This window comes from Ahaetulla prasina, chromosome 8 (assembly GCF_028640845.1).
Source record: "Ahaetulla prasina isolate Xishuangbanna chromosome 8, ASM2864084v1, whole genome shotgun sequence".
Classification (NCBI taxonomy): domain Eukaryota; kingdom Metazoa; phylum Chordata; class Lepidosauria; order Squamata; family Colubridae; genus Ahaetulla; species Ahaetulla prasina.
Genome location: NC_080546.1, coordinates 17985937 through 18000716, shown reverse-complemented (window position 1 = coordinate 18000716; position 14780 = coordinate 17985937). Strand labels below are relative to the sequence as shown.

The 14780-nt window shown below is 39.3% G+C and overlaps 1 protein-coding gene across 1 annotated transcript in view; it reads left to right on the top strand.

Moving 5' to 3' along the window:
• Positions 1–14565, top strand: part of SNCA (synuclein alpha) — a 69645-nt gene extending 55080 nt beyond the window's left edge. The window contains exons 5-6 of the mRNA XM_058193436.1: positions 10779–10865; positions 13842–14565. Coding sequence (XP_058049419.1) covers positions 10779–10865; positions 13842–13874 — 120 coding nt within the window. The 3' untranslated portion in view covers positions 13875–14565. The remainder of the gene's footprint in view (positions 1–10778; positions 10866–13841) is intronic.
• The last annotated feature ends 215 nt before the right edge of the window (positions 14566–14780 follow it).

The window sequence follows — 14780 nt, the reverse complement described above, 5'->3', positions numbered from 1 at the left end:
CCAACGCCCGTGGCACTCTCGCCACGATTGACTCGATGGACTATTTTCTTAGCCGCTTATTCTTACAAGCTGCAGCATCGACCGGGAAAAGAAGTGGGGCATGCAGACGCGTTAAGCAGATGCCCACTACCAGGGGCGATCGAAGACCCCACTCCGGGAACGCCCATCCTTCTAATTGACTCTTTAGACTCTGGCCCAGTCACATCTAAGGAAGTGGCTCGGGCATCATACCGGGACATTGTGTTGAGGACTGTACTCGGTTGGGTACAAGAGGGTGGCCCGCTGCGGGCGACAGTTTAAGGAATTTGTCAAAAAACGTGATGAGCTCTCGGCTCAAGGGGGGTGCCTGTTATGGGGTGATCGTGTGGTAATCCCGGATAAATTAAGGTGAAAGGTATTGGACCTCCTCCACGAGGTCACCCAGGGATCGTAAGGATGAAGGGGCTAGCAAGAAGCTATGTGTGGTGGCCACTCATGGACTCAGAGATTGCTGAGAGGGTAGGGAAATGCCAGGCTTGCCAAGAGTCCAGACCTCTACCCCCAACGGCCCCAGTCAGGGAATGGGAAAAACCCCAAGGGCCCTGGTCAAGAATCCACATTGATTTTGCTGGCCCTTTCCACGGCCAAACCTTCCTCGTGGTTGTCGATGCATTCTCTAAATGGTTGGAGATCATACTCATGAAATCCACCACGGCCGAGGCAGTAATCGCAGCCCTGCGCCACCTATTCGCAACACACGGGTTGCCTGACACTCTGGTGTCCGACAACGGCCCGCAATTCACGGCAGCCCAGTTCGAGGAATACTTGGCAGAGGAGGGCATCCGACATGCCCTCTCTGCGCCTTTCCACCCTGCGTCGAATGGCCTTGCAGAGCGTTCCGTCCGGAGCGCTAAGGAGGCATTGTCCAGGCTCAAGCCAGGGGACTGGCAAACAAAGATAGATTTCTTTCTGGCCGTTCAGCACAGAACCCCAAGCACTGCTACCGGCAGAAGCCCAGCCGAATTATTAATGGGACGGAAACTCCGGTGCCCACTTGACCGTTTGAATCCCCATTACACACCAGAGGGTTACAAGGGGGAACTAGAAAAAACGAGAGGAATGGGCATAGGCGACCGAGTGTGGGCCCGCAACTATGGGGACGGCCCAAGTTGGCTCGCAGGGCAAATCATAAAGGCAACCGGTCCAAAGTCATATTTAGTCGAGTTACAAGACAACCGAGTATGGAGGCGCCACATAGACCAGATAAGGAAACGAATAACTGAACAACCCGAGCTAGCTGAGACAGACAATGACCCCTCCTTATTTGACTCCACAGCTGACCATAACCCGGGGGAGGCGCAAGACTTAGCTGAGGTCCCGGAGGTCCAGCGACGCCATCAGGTTCCCGATGGAAACAGCAGGAAAATTCAAAGTAATCCAAGGCCGGAGGCCAAGAAAAGAGACTGCCAGTAATCCAGGGCCCGATGGCCTAGAGAAAGAGCTGGGAGGAGAAAAAGCCCCTCCGACCAGTTCAAAACACCACCCAGGACTGAACCGCGCAGGTCCGAAAGAATTAGGAGACGCCCAGGTTATTTGCGTGACAACGTCGAAAAATAACATGTAAATAATATGTAAATAGAGGTAAAGTGTTTTCTGGGAGGGGAGGAGTGTTATGTATCTTTAAATATTTAGTCGGGAAACAAGCACGTTGCTGATTGGTTGAAGCCACCGGTTAAACAGTATATAAAGGGTTGATTTCCCCCAGCCAGGTTGCTGGGTTCACCATATATTAAAGAGCTGTTGTCACTACCCTGGTCTCCAGCCTCGTTACTTCCCGAACCTAACAGAGTCCCAAAAGAAAGCCCTTTGCACAAAGGTGAAGCTTTTTTGCTAAATACAATGAGAAAAGTTTTATGCTACTTCAGTTTAAAATAAGCACTGTCCCATTCCAAATTCTTTGGTTTTGTTCTAGTGACAGGCAATGCAATCTTAATGGTTTTTATGCTCAATAACATTTTCACCTATTTATAAGTATCTCAGTAGAGAAAGTGATAAAGGTGTTGGACATTTTTAGACATGGTGGTGTTGCAGATTCTGGGACATGAGCCTTACAGACCTCTCTCTCTCTCTTAAAACTAGAGTTGGGCTGGAAGTTAAATTAGAATATGAGGCAGTTAGAATCTGATGTGTGACAGTCAAAGCACAACCGAGCATCTAATTTGTCCCTATTGGAAGAAGTAATGAAATGGCTTCATTAAGGAAGGTCTGAACTTGTAGCTGCATCAAGGTGTTAAATATTTCAGCGCATACCAGGAAGCCACGACTGGAGATAGAACATTATTATAAACTCTCCAAGGAAAATAGCTTTCTACAAAGTTCTCAAGAGAAATTTTGCTAGTTCTTTTGATCCCATGACTGCAGAAATGGCATTTTGTCTTTCTGTGTAACTTCTTATTTGGTATTAGCTTTTTGCTGTCATATATTTCTTAAGAAATACACATAATTGTGAGGATGTAATAAAAAGGATTGTCCCATATCTGGAATTTCTCAGACAAATCTTGTTTTAGAACATCCCATCCTGCTGGAATCTAACAAAAGCTAAAACTTCAGTGATGCTTTCATTTTGAAAGAGGCTACAGTAGCTTTGAAGATAGAAAAAGTTGAGGAGACAGTGATTGAAGGAACAGCAAAACATAAGCAAGAAGAATAAGAAGAATGCCATACTGTGCTACTCCTGATTGACTGTGCTACTACTAAGAGGAAAGGCAGGTGAGTAGCCATAATGGTTGCTGTGAGCAGAGCCGCCTTTGTTTCTTCTCCTTCGTGCCAAGATGGGGCACCTCTATAAAGGGAACTGGTCAGTAGTGGGATTCAAGTAATTTATCAACCGGTTCTCTGTCCTAATGATTTCTTCCAACAACCAGTTTGCCAAACTGCTGAGAAAGTTAACAACCGGTTCTCTCGAAGTGGTGCGAACTGGCTAAATCCCACCACTGGAACTGGTCCACATTGCCCCTTACATATCCAAGCTTTCCTCTTTCCTTTTTTACATGCATCCCCCATTCTTCCTTTCTTACCACTTCCCATGTTCCCGTTATTGGTTGTTGTTTTTTTGCATCCAGTTCTTTCTTTCTCCTTGCTTCTTTCTTCACCCAGAATAAAGTTTGAAAAGGCTAACCTATGTAAAAATATATTCTATTTTTTCCCACAATATTAAGCAATACTCATTAAATACATATGACTGACAATATCCAAAGAGCCAAGATCTGGATTCTGTACTGCGAAGTTAAATTACGGTCGGATTCAGCAGGTAAAAACACACAGGTGAACTTGCACAAATACAATCTGATGCTTTCCCACAACTCTCCATCAAAACAGTGAGTCTGCAACATCCAGAATTGTATTGCCAAGTTAAGAAAAGTTTCATAGATAATGCCATGCACAAGCATAATGAACTATAAGCTAGGATTCAAGAAAAAGTTCAGATAATTCACAGAGAATGGTCTAAACCAAGGGTGTCAAACTGGCGGCCCATGGGCCGGATGCGTCATGCACAGGCCATGCCCACCACAGCTCCGCGAAGGGGAAAAGCATCACGAAATGTCACACAATGATAACGTGATGCAGCGTGTGGTCTAAACTATGTTAGAAGAGTGGTCTTAAGGTCTGCACCCATAAACTGATGTTGCAGACCTAATTATTCTGTGAAAGCTTTCATTCTTGTGATCTGCATTGCTTCACTTTTGACAGAAAAGGATCAAAGCTTGTATGTGCAACCTCATATATAGCGTACCCGCATTAATATATTAACTGGTATGTTTGGGAAGATATGAATCTGTATTCTTTCAGTGCACAAAAAAATGGTTCCTAAGAGATCAGTGTCAAGTAGATGAAATTTCAGTCTTGATCACTTGGTTTCTGGAAGGCAGGAGGGAGCCATCTCTCTCCCCAATATTTAGCATTTTGTGTGTTGTCCTAATGACTGGAAGCACCTTGCACAGTTTTAGCTGATGTGTCTGCTACACCCAGAAATACTACAGTTATAGTGATTTATGTTCTAAATAGAAGGTTGTTCCGTGTGAGACAACTCTAGGACATGGACATGGAAACTCCTAAACTGAAGAATAGATACAGGTAGTCCTCGACTTACAACCCAAAAATTTCTGTTGCTAAGTGAGACATTTGTTAAGTGAGTTTTGCCCCATTTTACAACCTTGCTTGCCCCCATTATTAAATGAATCACTTCCGTTGTTAAGTTAGTAGCACAGTTGTTAACTTCCACGTTGACTTTGCTTGTCAAAAGGTCAGAAAAGGTGATCACATGACACTGAAACCGTCATACTTGTGAGTCAGTTGCCAAACTTCTGAATTTTGATCACATGACCACGGTGATGCTGCAACAGTTGTGTGAGAAATCACAAGTCACTTTTTTCAGTGCCGTAACTTCGAAGGGGCGCTAAATGAAGTCAAGGACGTAAGTCAAGGACTACCTGTACTTAATGTCTATCAAGAATCATATCACACCAGTGCTGAATAGTGCCCAGTATTTGCACACTATTCATTGTTGGACCAGTTTAGAGCAGCATGTTCCTCTGCAAGTCATAAATTATCTAAAAGTTGGGTATCCAAGCTTCCCCATCTCCCAAAACCAATCAGGCAGCAGCTCTTTTGACATTTCTGCCTCTAGCTAAAACCAAGCTAATGTGTGCAGCATTTATGATTTGATGATGGCCACTGAAGCAAGTAAGAGTTCTCATTTCATTGTTTTTTCCACTGTTGGTTATAATGGTTTTTATTGATGGTTTTTGTTGCTGCTTTCATGCTGCTATTAAGAACGTGGTGCGAATGGAAATAAACACAAAATAGTAGATAGGCATGATGCAATTCCTGCTTGTTCGGTGGAAAGAAAAAAAATATCTCTATATGTTTAGGATTTAGGACCAGTGGTGGGATTCAGCCAGTTTGCACCACTTCAGGAGAACCGGTTGTTAACTTTCTGAGCAGTTTGATGAACTGACTGTTGGAAGAAATAATTAGGTCAGAGAACCGGGTGTTAAATTACTTGACTCCCACCACTGCTTAGGACTAATTAACATGTGCAGCCACTTGAGGATGAGAACTTCTAAAGCCATCAAGCTTCATTGGAGTATTGGAATATTTTGTGTTCTGCACTCCTTTACAGTATATGTTAGGGGGGGAAAAATCACTGCTAATGGGGAGAGAATAAGTTGCTAAGTGCTAGTTTTAATAATCTGTCAAAATCTGTTTTGTGGAGTTTTTCAGTTATTTCAAATGTAATGGAAATGGATAGTTATTTTGTATGGGATTGAGAATATTTAACTGAACCTTTCATTGGTAGATGTCTATGGAGATTCTCAGTCATCCAGGTCATGGGTGTCCCAAAGGTGCTTTTTCAAGAAGCAACTGGACTTTCTGGTTTTTCTTTGAAGATGTTTCGCTTCTCATCCAAGAAGCTTCTTCAGCTCTGACTGGATGGTAAGGAATGGAACAATGTGCAACATATATGCACACTTCAAACCCAAGAATACACTAAGGCAGAAGCTTGTCCACCCCAAAGATAAAGGTCCCAGACGCAAACTGAGCAACATGGTATATGCAGTACAATGCAATGAGCCATATGCAGATCTTTGGATTGGGGAAACAAAACAACCACTTCATAAAGGCATGGCATAATTTAGGAGAACAAACCCATCAGGACTAGATTCAGCAGCCCATCTGCCTTTAAAAAACAAAGGCCATTTTTTTAAAGACAGCAAAGTCCACATTTTGGACAGAGATGACCCCTGGTTTGAAAGAGGGGTCAAAGAGGCCATCTATGTCAAAATTAAACAGCCCTCTCTCAACAGAGGGGGAGGGATACTATGCCATCTATCTCCAATCTATAATACAGTCCTTTCAATAGTTTAAAGAAGGCTCCACACCCATTTGCACCCCTCAGGTGACCCTGATGAAACAGATAAACCTCCAGGTGGCCTTAATGACTTGCTAAAAGAATGCAAATGACCAGCTGTCTGCAAGAAGTATAAATCCTTCCATTCCCCACCATCCAGTCAGAGGTGAAGAAGCTTCTTGGATGAGAAGCGAAATGTCTTCATAAGAAAAACCAGAAAGTCCAGTTGCCTCTTGAAGAAGCACCTTTGGGACTTTCATTGGTAGGATGTCAAATGCATTGACCAGGCAAACACTGCCATCAAAGGGAATTTCTGTGTGACTAGACTGTGTTTTGCTATGCCACCAACCCTGTAACAATCCGCAACCCCCACCTAATGTCTATGTTTCAATTTAAATCACAAAATTGTGGAGGAAGACCTCCCATTGGGATTTTACAGATCAGAAAACTGGGTGAACTCGGAAGTTTGCAGTGTGAAAAAGGAATGTCTAATTGAAAACACCCACTCTTTAGCATCACAACCATGAAACCAGAGCAAAATCATCACTAAATGAAATTTGAAAGCAAGTTGGATAGAAACAGGAAGATGCTTTTCACAACCTTGCATGGGGGAGTTTGGAACAAGAGTTGTACGTTTTAGACTTTTAAGAGGCTTTTACTGTAGGTATGGGAATGCTCAGATATTTGAGTGCCCTTCCTCCAACCTGAATGCATATTATGTCTGTGTTTGCTTGGTATGTTTTTTCAAGTACTTTGAATCATGATTTAAGCAAATCAACATTCTAAGATCACAAGATACCCCTGAAACATGAATTTGTTACACTGGCTGATTTTGTTCAACATCCTAGGCTACAACTTGTGGTTCAACATGTCTTTCCAGTGTATTATACAATCATCTCATTCTGCTCACATGTGTACACAGTAAACCAAGAATCGACAACCCAAAGGCCTCTCTATGCTTTGCACTATCATTCCAGTAGTTTTTGCGATCTCATGATGCTGTCGGGGGCTGATGCAATTCAAAATTTGAAACATCTGGTTGCTTGATTACAGCTTGTACATATTGGTTTGAGAATACCACTTTATAATGCCTTGGTATAAAAACGCCACAATGTAAAAAAAATATGGAGACTCTAGAAAGAGTGCAGAGAAGAGCAACAAAGATTATTAGAGGGCTAAAGAATAAAACTATGAAGAATGGTTGCAGGAACTGGGTATGTCTAATTTAATGAAAAGAAGGACTAAGGGAGACATGATAGCAGTGTTCTGATATCTCAGGGGCTGCCACAAAGAAGAGAGAGTCAAGCTATTCTCCAAAGCATCTGAAAGCAGGACAAGAAGCAAGGGATAAGAACTAATCAAAGAGAGAAGCAACCTAGAACTAAGGAGAAATTTCCTGACAGCTAGAACAATTAATCAATGGAACAACTTGCCTCCAGTAGTTGTCAATGCTCCAACACTGGAAGTTTTTAAGAAGATAATCATTTGTCTGAAATGGTGTAGAGTTTCCTGCCTAAGCAGTGGGTTGGACTAAAAGACCTCCAAGGTCCCTTCCAACTCTGTTATTCTATTCTATATTAGTAATAGCAGTAACACTTAAGAAATATATATATATATATATATATATATATATATATATATATATATATATATATATATGTAGGTCTTTGGTTATTCGGGTTTTCTCCCGCGTAAAATTGGAAGTGTCTTGGCAACGTTTCGACGAAGTCTCATTCGTCATCTTCAGGTTTCAGCTTCATGCTTCTGGGAGTAATGTGTGATTGCAGCTGTTTCTTCCTTTTAACTGCTAGAGGGGGTTTGAACTGATTGGGTGAGAGCTTGGCTGTGCTCTGATTGATCTCAGAATATATATATAGGTCTTTGGTTATTCGGGTTTTCTCCGCGTAAAATTGGAAGTGTCTTGGCAACGTTTCGACGAAGTCTCATTCGTCATCTTCAGGTTTCAGCTTCATGCTTCTGGGAGTAATGTGTGATTGCAGCTGTTTCTTCCTTTTAACTGCTAGAGGGGGTTTGAACTGATTGGGTGAGAGCTTGGCTGTGCTCTGATTGTTCTCAGAATATATATATATATATATATATATATATATATATATATATATATATATATATATATATATATATATATATCAAATAATTAAAGTGAATTTTTAAATTGTTCTGTGACAAGTTGTCCCATAGTGAGTTGGCCATGGTCAATTGGCCATGGCCAGTTGGCTGCGGCGAGTTCTCCCATTCCAACTGACTGCAATAGATAGCACACATTCTTTATGGTGGAAGTTCAGACGACATTTCATAGGCATGCTTTGCTGGATCTACTCCATTGCTAACCAACCAAAACCAGAGTCTGTTCTGTAATAATGCAGGAGGACAATCATGTTACCTTGATGATCAGCAGCAGCATTGATATCCAATGTATCCAAGCCAAATGATCAGTTTGTTGGGAGAGAAAATTCCTTAATATTTCTAAATCTTAAAAACAACTAATCTTTAAAAAGTAGTATTTGTTGCTATGGCAACCACATTCTTTAAATTTTGTGTGTGTGTGTGTGGTATATATGTATAGTGCATACTGTATGTATACATATTGTATTTTCAGGACAATTTTTTAAAGGAATTTGAATGTTGATATTAAACCAACTTGTGTCTTCCATAGTACACTGAACAATAACCATTGTTGTTCCACAAAGCATGGCTGCCTTTTTCTGTAATGTACCTGATGAGGCAACACAGGAGACGTAAAGAGAAAGGAATAGGTGATATATCTAAAGGAAATATATTCTTTAATGCCATATTTATTGTAGGCAGAGAGTCATGTGAGGATGAATCTGGTAATAGTTTTTTTTCCAAATGACACATTTTATAAAAATGCATACATTTTTGTGATAAAAGCTCAGCAATGTTTATGCTAAGGTATGTAAATCAGACATGCTCCTTCCAGACTCCTGATTTAAAGCCATTTTCAGTTTTCTTGCTGAAGAAAATTTGATTTGGACTGCTCAACATTGAACATATGTAATATTTCTGAATCATATTGATTTGACTAATTGTGCGGCTAAATGATGGAACCCCCATGTAGTCTTTTAATGATGTTCTTTGGTTCATATCTTTAATTATATTCATCTAAAATAAATTATAAATTATACTGCTCTTTCTCCCCGATATCTACATTTTTGTGTGTGTGCCATATCTTTCAAAAGCTCCTCTAAGTATTTTCAATCTGTGGGGTCCTTGGTACTCTCTCAGTTTAGTATTTTTCTTGCAGATGTTTCATTACCAAACTACGTAATATCATCAGTACTTAGTAATGAAACATCTGTAAGAAAATCACCAAACTGAGAGAACACCAAAGACCCCACAGTTCAAATCCGAGCTACAAATATACTCTTCTACAAATTTTCAATCTCTTTCTTCTTATATCACATCATATATGGTATTAGAAGATGGTTTAGGAGAGATTATTCAACCTACTATATCAGGAACTCCTCTGCAAATAAATATATGTTCTTTGTTAATACTGTACCTAATAGCTCATTAGACTCTACAACTAAAGAAGATTTTTTAAATCAATAATTGTTGCTTTTCAATGATTTTGCCAATGTCTCTGTTTATCCTGTATAAATTGTCCTCACTTCACTAATTGCTTTTTTTAAAATGATCAATGGATTCCCACTCCTTTGAAATCTATTTAAATTTCTAATAAGCGAATCCTAGTGTTGTGATATGAAATAAAGCTCTTGTAATCCACAGTGTGAAGGGACACGGTGGCTTAGTGGGTAAGATGCTGAGCTTGTCAATCGAAAGGTCGGCAGTTCAGCAGTTCGAATCCCTAGAGCCGTGTAACGGGGTGAACTCCCGTTACTTGTCCCAGCTTCTGCCAACAGCTTCTGTCGACAGCACATAAAAAAATGCAAGTAGAAAAATAGGGACCACCTTTGGGAAGGTAACAGCATTCCGTGTGTCTTTGGCGTTGAGTCATGCTGGCCACATGACCACGGAGACGTCTTCAGACAGCGCTGACTCTTCGGCTTTGAAACGGAGATGAGCACTGCCCCCTAGAGTCGGGAGCGACTAGACATATGTGCGAGAGGAACCTTTATCTTTTTAATCCACAGTGTAGAATATATCAATTATTCCATATTGATCAATGTGTACATTTGTAAATCAAGAGTTTCTTACAAAGTATGTGGTTCTTGTAGGGTGTGAAACGTGCAAACGTTCTACAAAAATGTGTTTGTCAGAACGAGGAGTGTCATTAACCAATTTCATTTGGGAAGTGAGTAAGATAAGATTCAATTGTAATTTGTTGTTCAGCTAGACTCTGGGCGTAAGGGAATTGATTCTGGGAAGTGTTATATATTACCAAAGATCCATACTTCTATCAGGAGGTTCCAAATTTATGATTTAAGACAACAGGAAATTCAATATCAGTAACTGAAATAAAAAATGAACATCATAAATTGGATTTCAGTGAAAAACAGCCAGAGTCTTGGTCCCATTAAGACAATGGTTTTAAGTTTCAAAACAGAAGTACATTGTTAGACTTTGTGTATCATCAAACCATCAAGGTTTCTTGGCAATTTATCATTTTTAATGGCTCCTCACAAAGAATATGATGCAATCCAGGCTTTAATCTTCTTAGAATTTTAGTCTATATTTATGAGTCTTCTACTCAAGGTTGATTTTTTTTTTGGTCAGCTTGTTACCCATATTTGGGAATGTTTTGTGTTTCCTGATTTTATGTGGCAAATACATAACACTTATGTCCAGTACTCCATTTGTCATGCTAAATGGCAAAACATTGTATTGAAAATGGGGCAATGGGAAAAAATATGTGTTTTTATATAAGTACGTTTTATTTTAATCATAGAATGAAGAAGGCCTTACACAAGAAGGAAATATCGGTAACACAGATCCAGCAGATCCAGAAAATGAGGCCTATGAAATGCCGCCTGAGGTAAATCTGTTTCTAACATCTTCCCACAGAGTATTCCAGTAATGGTTGCCTAACTAGAAAATGTGGCACTGTCTATTTTTGTTTGAAATACAGCTAGTCCTTGACTTATGACCTCAACGGAGCCCAACATTTTTGTTGCTAAATGAGACATTTAGGTGAATTTTGTTCCATTTTACCACCTTTCTTGCCATAATTGTTAAGCGAATCACTGTGGTTGTTCAACTTAGTCACACGGTTGTTAAGTGAATCTGGTTTTCCAATTGACTTTGCTTGTTAAAAAGTCACAAAAGGGCATCACATGATCCCGGGACACTACAACGGTCATAAATGTGAGTCAGTTCCCAAGCGTCTGGATTTTAGTCACATAACCATGGAGATGCTGCAACAGTTCTAAGTATGAAAAATGGTCATACGTCACTTTTTTTAGTGCTGTTGTAACTTCAAACAGTCACTGAATGAATTGTTGTAAGTCGAGGATTACCTTTACTTTGGGAATAAACCTATCTGGCATTTAATTATAGGGAAAAAGCTGGTAAGGCCTGAGTTGGTGAATTCACCCTCAATAAATTTTAAAATGGATGTTCAGGAAAAACATCTCTAGAACTCTGAGGAAAGCAAGCGGAGCTTGGATAAAAGTAATGCAATTTCTAATCTCTGGAAGCTCATAAATTGCCATAATGACACTTATGGTCAAAAATAATCTATTTCTTACTGTCAAAAGTTCTATTTGCATCAAAAGACAAGTGGGTAGAGAAATAGAAACAAGAAATCAATGGAATTTTACAAAATTTTCTGTGCATTATTATTCCAAGGTTCTATTTTAGGAATGCAAGTAGGCTTTCTGCAGAAAAAATAAAGAATAAAAAAAAATACGCTAAACATTTTGTAGACATCTTTACTACAATCAGTCTGGTGAGAACAAAAATTATGCAATTCTATGAAAAACATAACTAAGGTAGAGCCGGTAGACAAAATACTTTAGAAGTTATTGAATTACAATCCCTTCATTTGAGCCATTGATTATTCCAGATGGGGCTGACAGGAAATTGAAATCCAATAACAGTTTGTCTCGGCTTTATGCTACAAAATACCCACCAAGGGCATCCCTTTAATCACATTCTCAAAAAAAAAAACCACAAAACAATTTCTAAAACATTAAATGTGGAAATATAGTTGCAATCCTACAACCCTAATTATGCCACATCTGAAAGCTGTTTCAAGCGATAGATTTCGACAAAACATTTTCACCTCTTCTTTCTTGCAGCAATATTTTATAGAGTTATCCTGCCTCCAAATACAAAATGAGAGATTTTAAGATTGGGAATGAGAGCATTACAGCTCAGGAGCGCATATTTATCATGCATAAAGGCATTTATCTTTTTCCTCCTCTGTATAGCCGACAGAGGCATATGGATCGAGGGGAGGGGGTATTCCTGAAGGCAGACATTACATAAATGAAGCCGCATTTCCGAGGTCCCAAGAGATGGCATTGTTTAATTAAAGGAACCTGAGAACACTAGCTCTATTCAATCAAATCAACCAGGCAAATGCTAGGAGAGACAGGCAATCTGCAAAGTAACCAGGCTCTATGCCATGTAGCGCTTTATAGGCAGTGACGAACATCTTGAATCATACCCACAAGTCAACAGGCAATCTTGCAAAGTAGTGGTATCACCTGGGCATATAATGACTGCCCATGCTACTTCTTTCTGGAGCAGCTGAAGCTTCTGGGTGGTCCAAGGGCAGGCCCATGTAGAATGCATTGCCATAGCCAAGAATAGAAGCAACCTTTTTCACTTCACGGAATTTCTCCTAAATGCCTCTCAGGTGTGTCCACATACACATCCTATTCTCCACAGCTTACAAATCTTGTAAGAAACTTGACCTATCTCAGATTCACAAGGAATTATATTTCTTGAATCTACATCAGCCCCTTTTTGCAAACAATAACTTACAGTAGTGGCCAAAATTGTGGAAAGCTTTTGGGAAAAGTGTATTTTCTAAAACTAGCTAATAACACCTCTTTTTTTATCAATGGAAAGATAATTTAATCAGGAATATAATGCAATAACTTTTATGAAGGATTTAGAATAGAATAGAATAGAATAGAATAGAATAGAATAGAATAGAATAGAATAGAATAGAATAGAATAGAATAGAATAGAATTTTTATTGGCCAAGTGTGATTTGCTATTAGAATAGCAGTTACAATATAAAGAAGAAAAGTGAAACACGTAGAAAAAATGAGATATACAAAAATTATCATCAAGTCAGTTAATACTTAGTTGGGTAACCTTTAGCATAAATTAGGGCCTTACCATGTCTTCCCATGGAGTGAACCAAGTCTTTTAGTTCTGCAGCTGTTATAATGTGAAACCAAGATTGAAGGATTGCTTCTATTAACTGGGTTTTATTACTGGGTCGCTTCTGACTAACAAGTTTCTTTAGTCGACTCCATTGATTTTCAATTGGGTTAAGGTCTGGGCTATTCCCAGGCCATTCCAGCAGTGGAATATGATTATCTTGAAACTCCAAAAAAAGGTGGTGTTATTAGCCATCAAACCTCAAAAATACACTTTTCCCAAAAGGTTTCCACAATTTTGGCCACTACTGTGTAAGTACCCAACTAAATCCTGAAGCTATCAGTAGAGAAGCAAAAACAAAGCATTGTTTGGGGGGGGGGGTTGGTTTTTCACCAAAGATTTTTCTTAGCAAGACAATTCATGTTCTCCTAAAGGCTCTATAGAGTTCAAGGGATGAAAAAGTTATCTCAGGATAAAGACTAAACAGAAACAAGCCAACATTACCTTTCATTCTACCGGTCTGAGACCTATAGAGAAGAGGTCTATATTTACAGATCTCTTGTTCTTGCAATCTTCTATCTATCTCAGATCTGACAATCTTACCATTTAGTGACACCTATATTTTACTCTGACTTGAGATTTGAATTTCTCCTTCTTCTTTCTCTCCCAACAGGAAGAATACCAGGATTATGAACCTGAAGCTTGAATCTCCTCTTTCTTTCTTTCTTTCTTTCTTTCTTTCTTTCTTTCTTTCTTTCTTTCTTTCTATCTATCTATCTATCTATCTATCTATCTATCTATCTCTTGCTACCTGTCAACAAAAACATCTTGTCCTGTACAAGTGCTGAGTTCCAATGTGTAAACTACTTTTTATAGTTTTTATAGTGTCTTGAAGTTTTCCATCTGCAGTGAATGGAGCATCTATAATTGTGTTCAGTTTCCATGTCTGTGACCAATCTCCGCCTGAAATGGAGCCTGGGTCCAAGAGCCATTGTTGTTGTCTGGATATTGTGGCTTCAAGTTCTAAACACCGAAAACAATTTAAATAACACCTAAGTGTCTACTCCTTATTTAGAAAGCTGTAAATGTTTTGTTGATAGATCATTGGTAATTTAGTATCGTTTATGGTATGGAAGTTTTTAAAATGTTTTCTATGGTCATTCTTCGCTGTCTGAGAATGACCTCATTGTGAAAGTTGTTAATATATTTCTATACATATATACATATATATAAAGTAACTGAGCATGAACTATGCACCTATAAATATTAACTGTGGAATATTACTGTTTTGTGATAGGTTTTACTAACCTGTATCTGTAAATAAAGATGGCCAACTGGAATAAATAAAACACATTGACTGTTCAAAGAGAAACTGCTAAATTGGCTCTGAATAATTCGTTTTTCCCATCCCAAAGTGTTCTTCCTAAGGTAGCTTCACACACATATTAATAAGCATACAGGTTGGCTGCTGTGAATCGAAACACAGGGAACTTCCACGAAAAAAGCCAATTTTATCTCTCAGACAAAGGTTGAAAAGCATTGCATTCTTGATTAAATTATCTTTCCATTGATACATAATTTTATGGTACCACTCCAAACAAAAGTGGGGTTA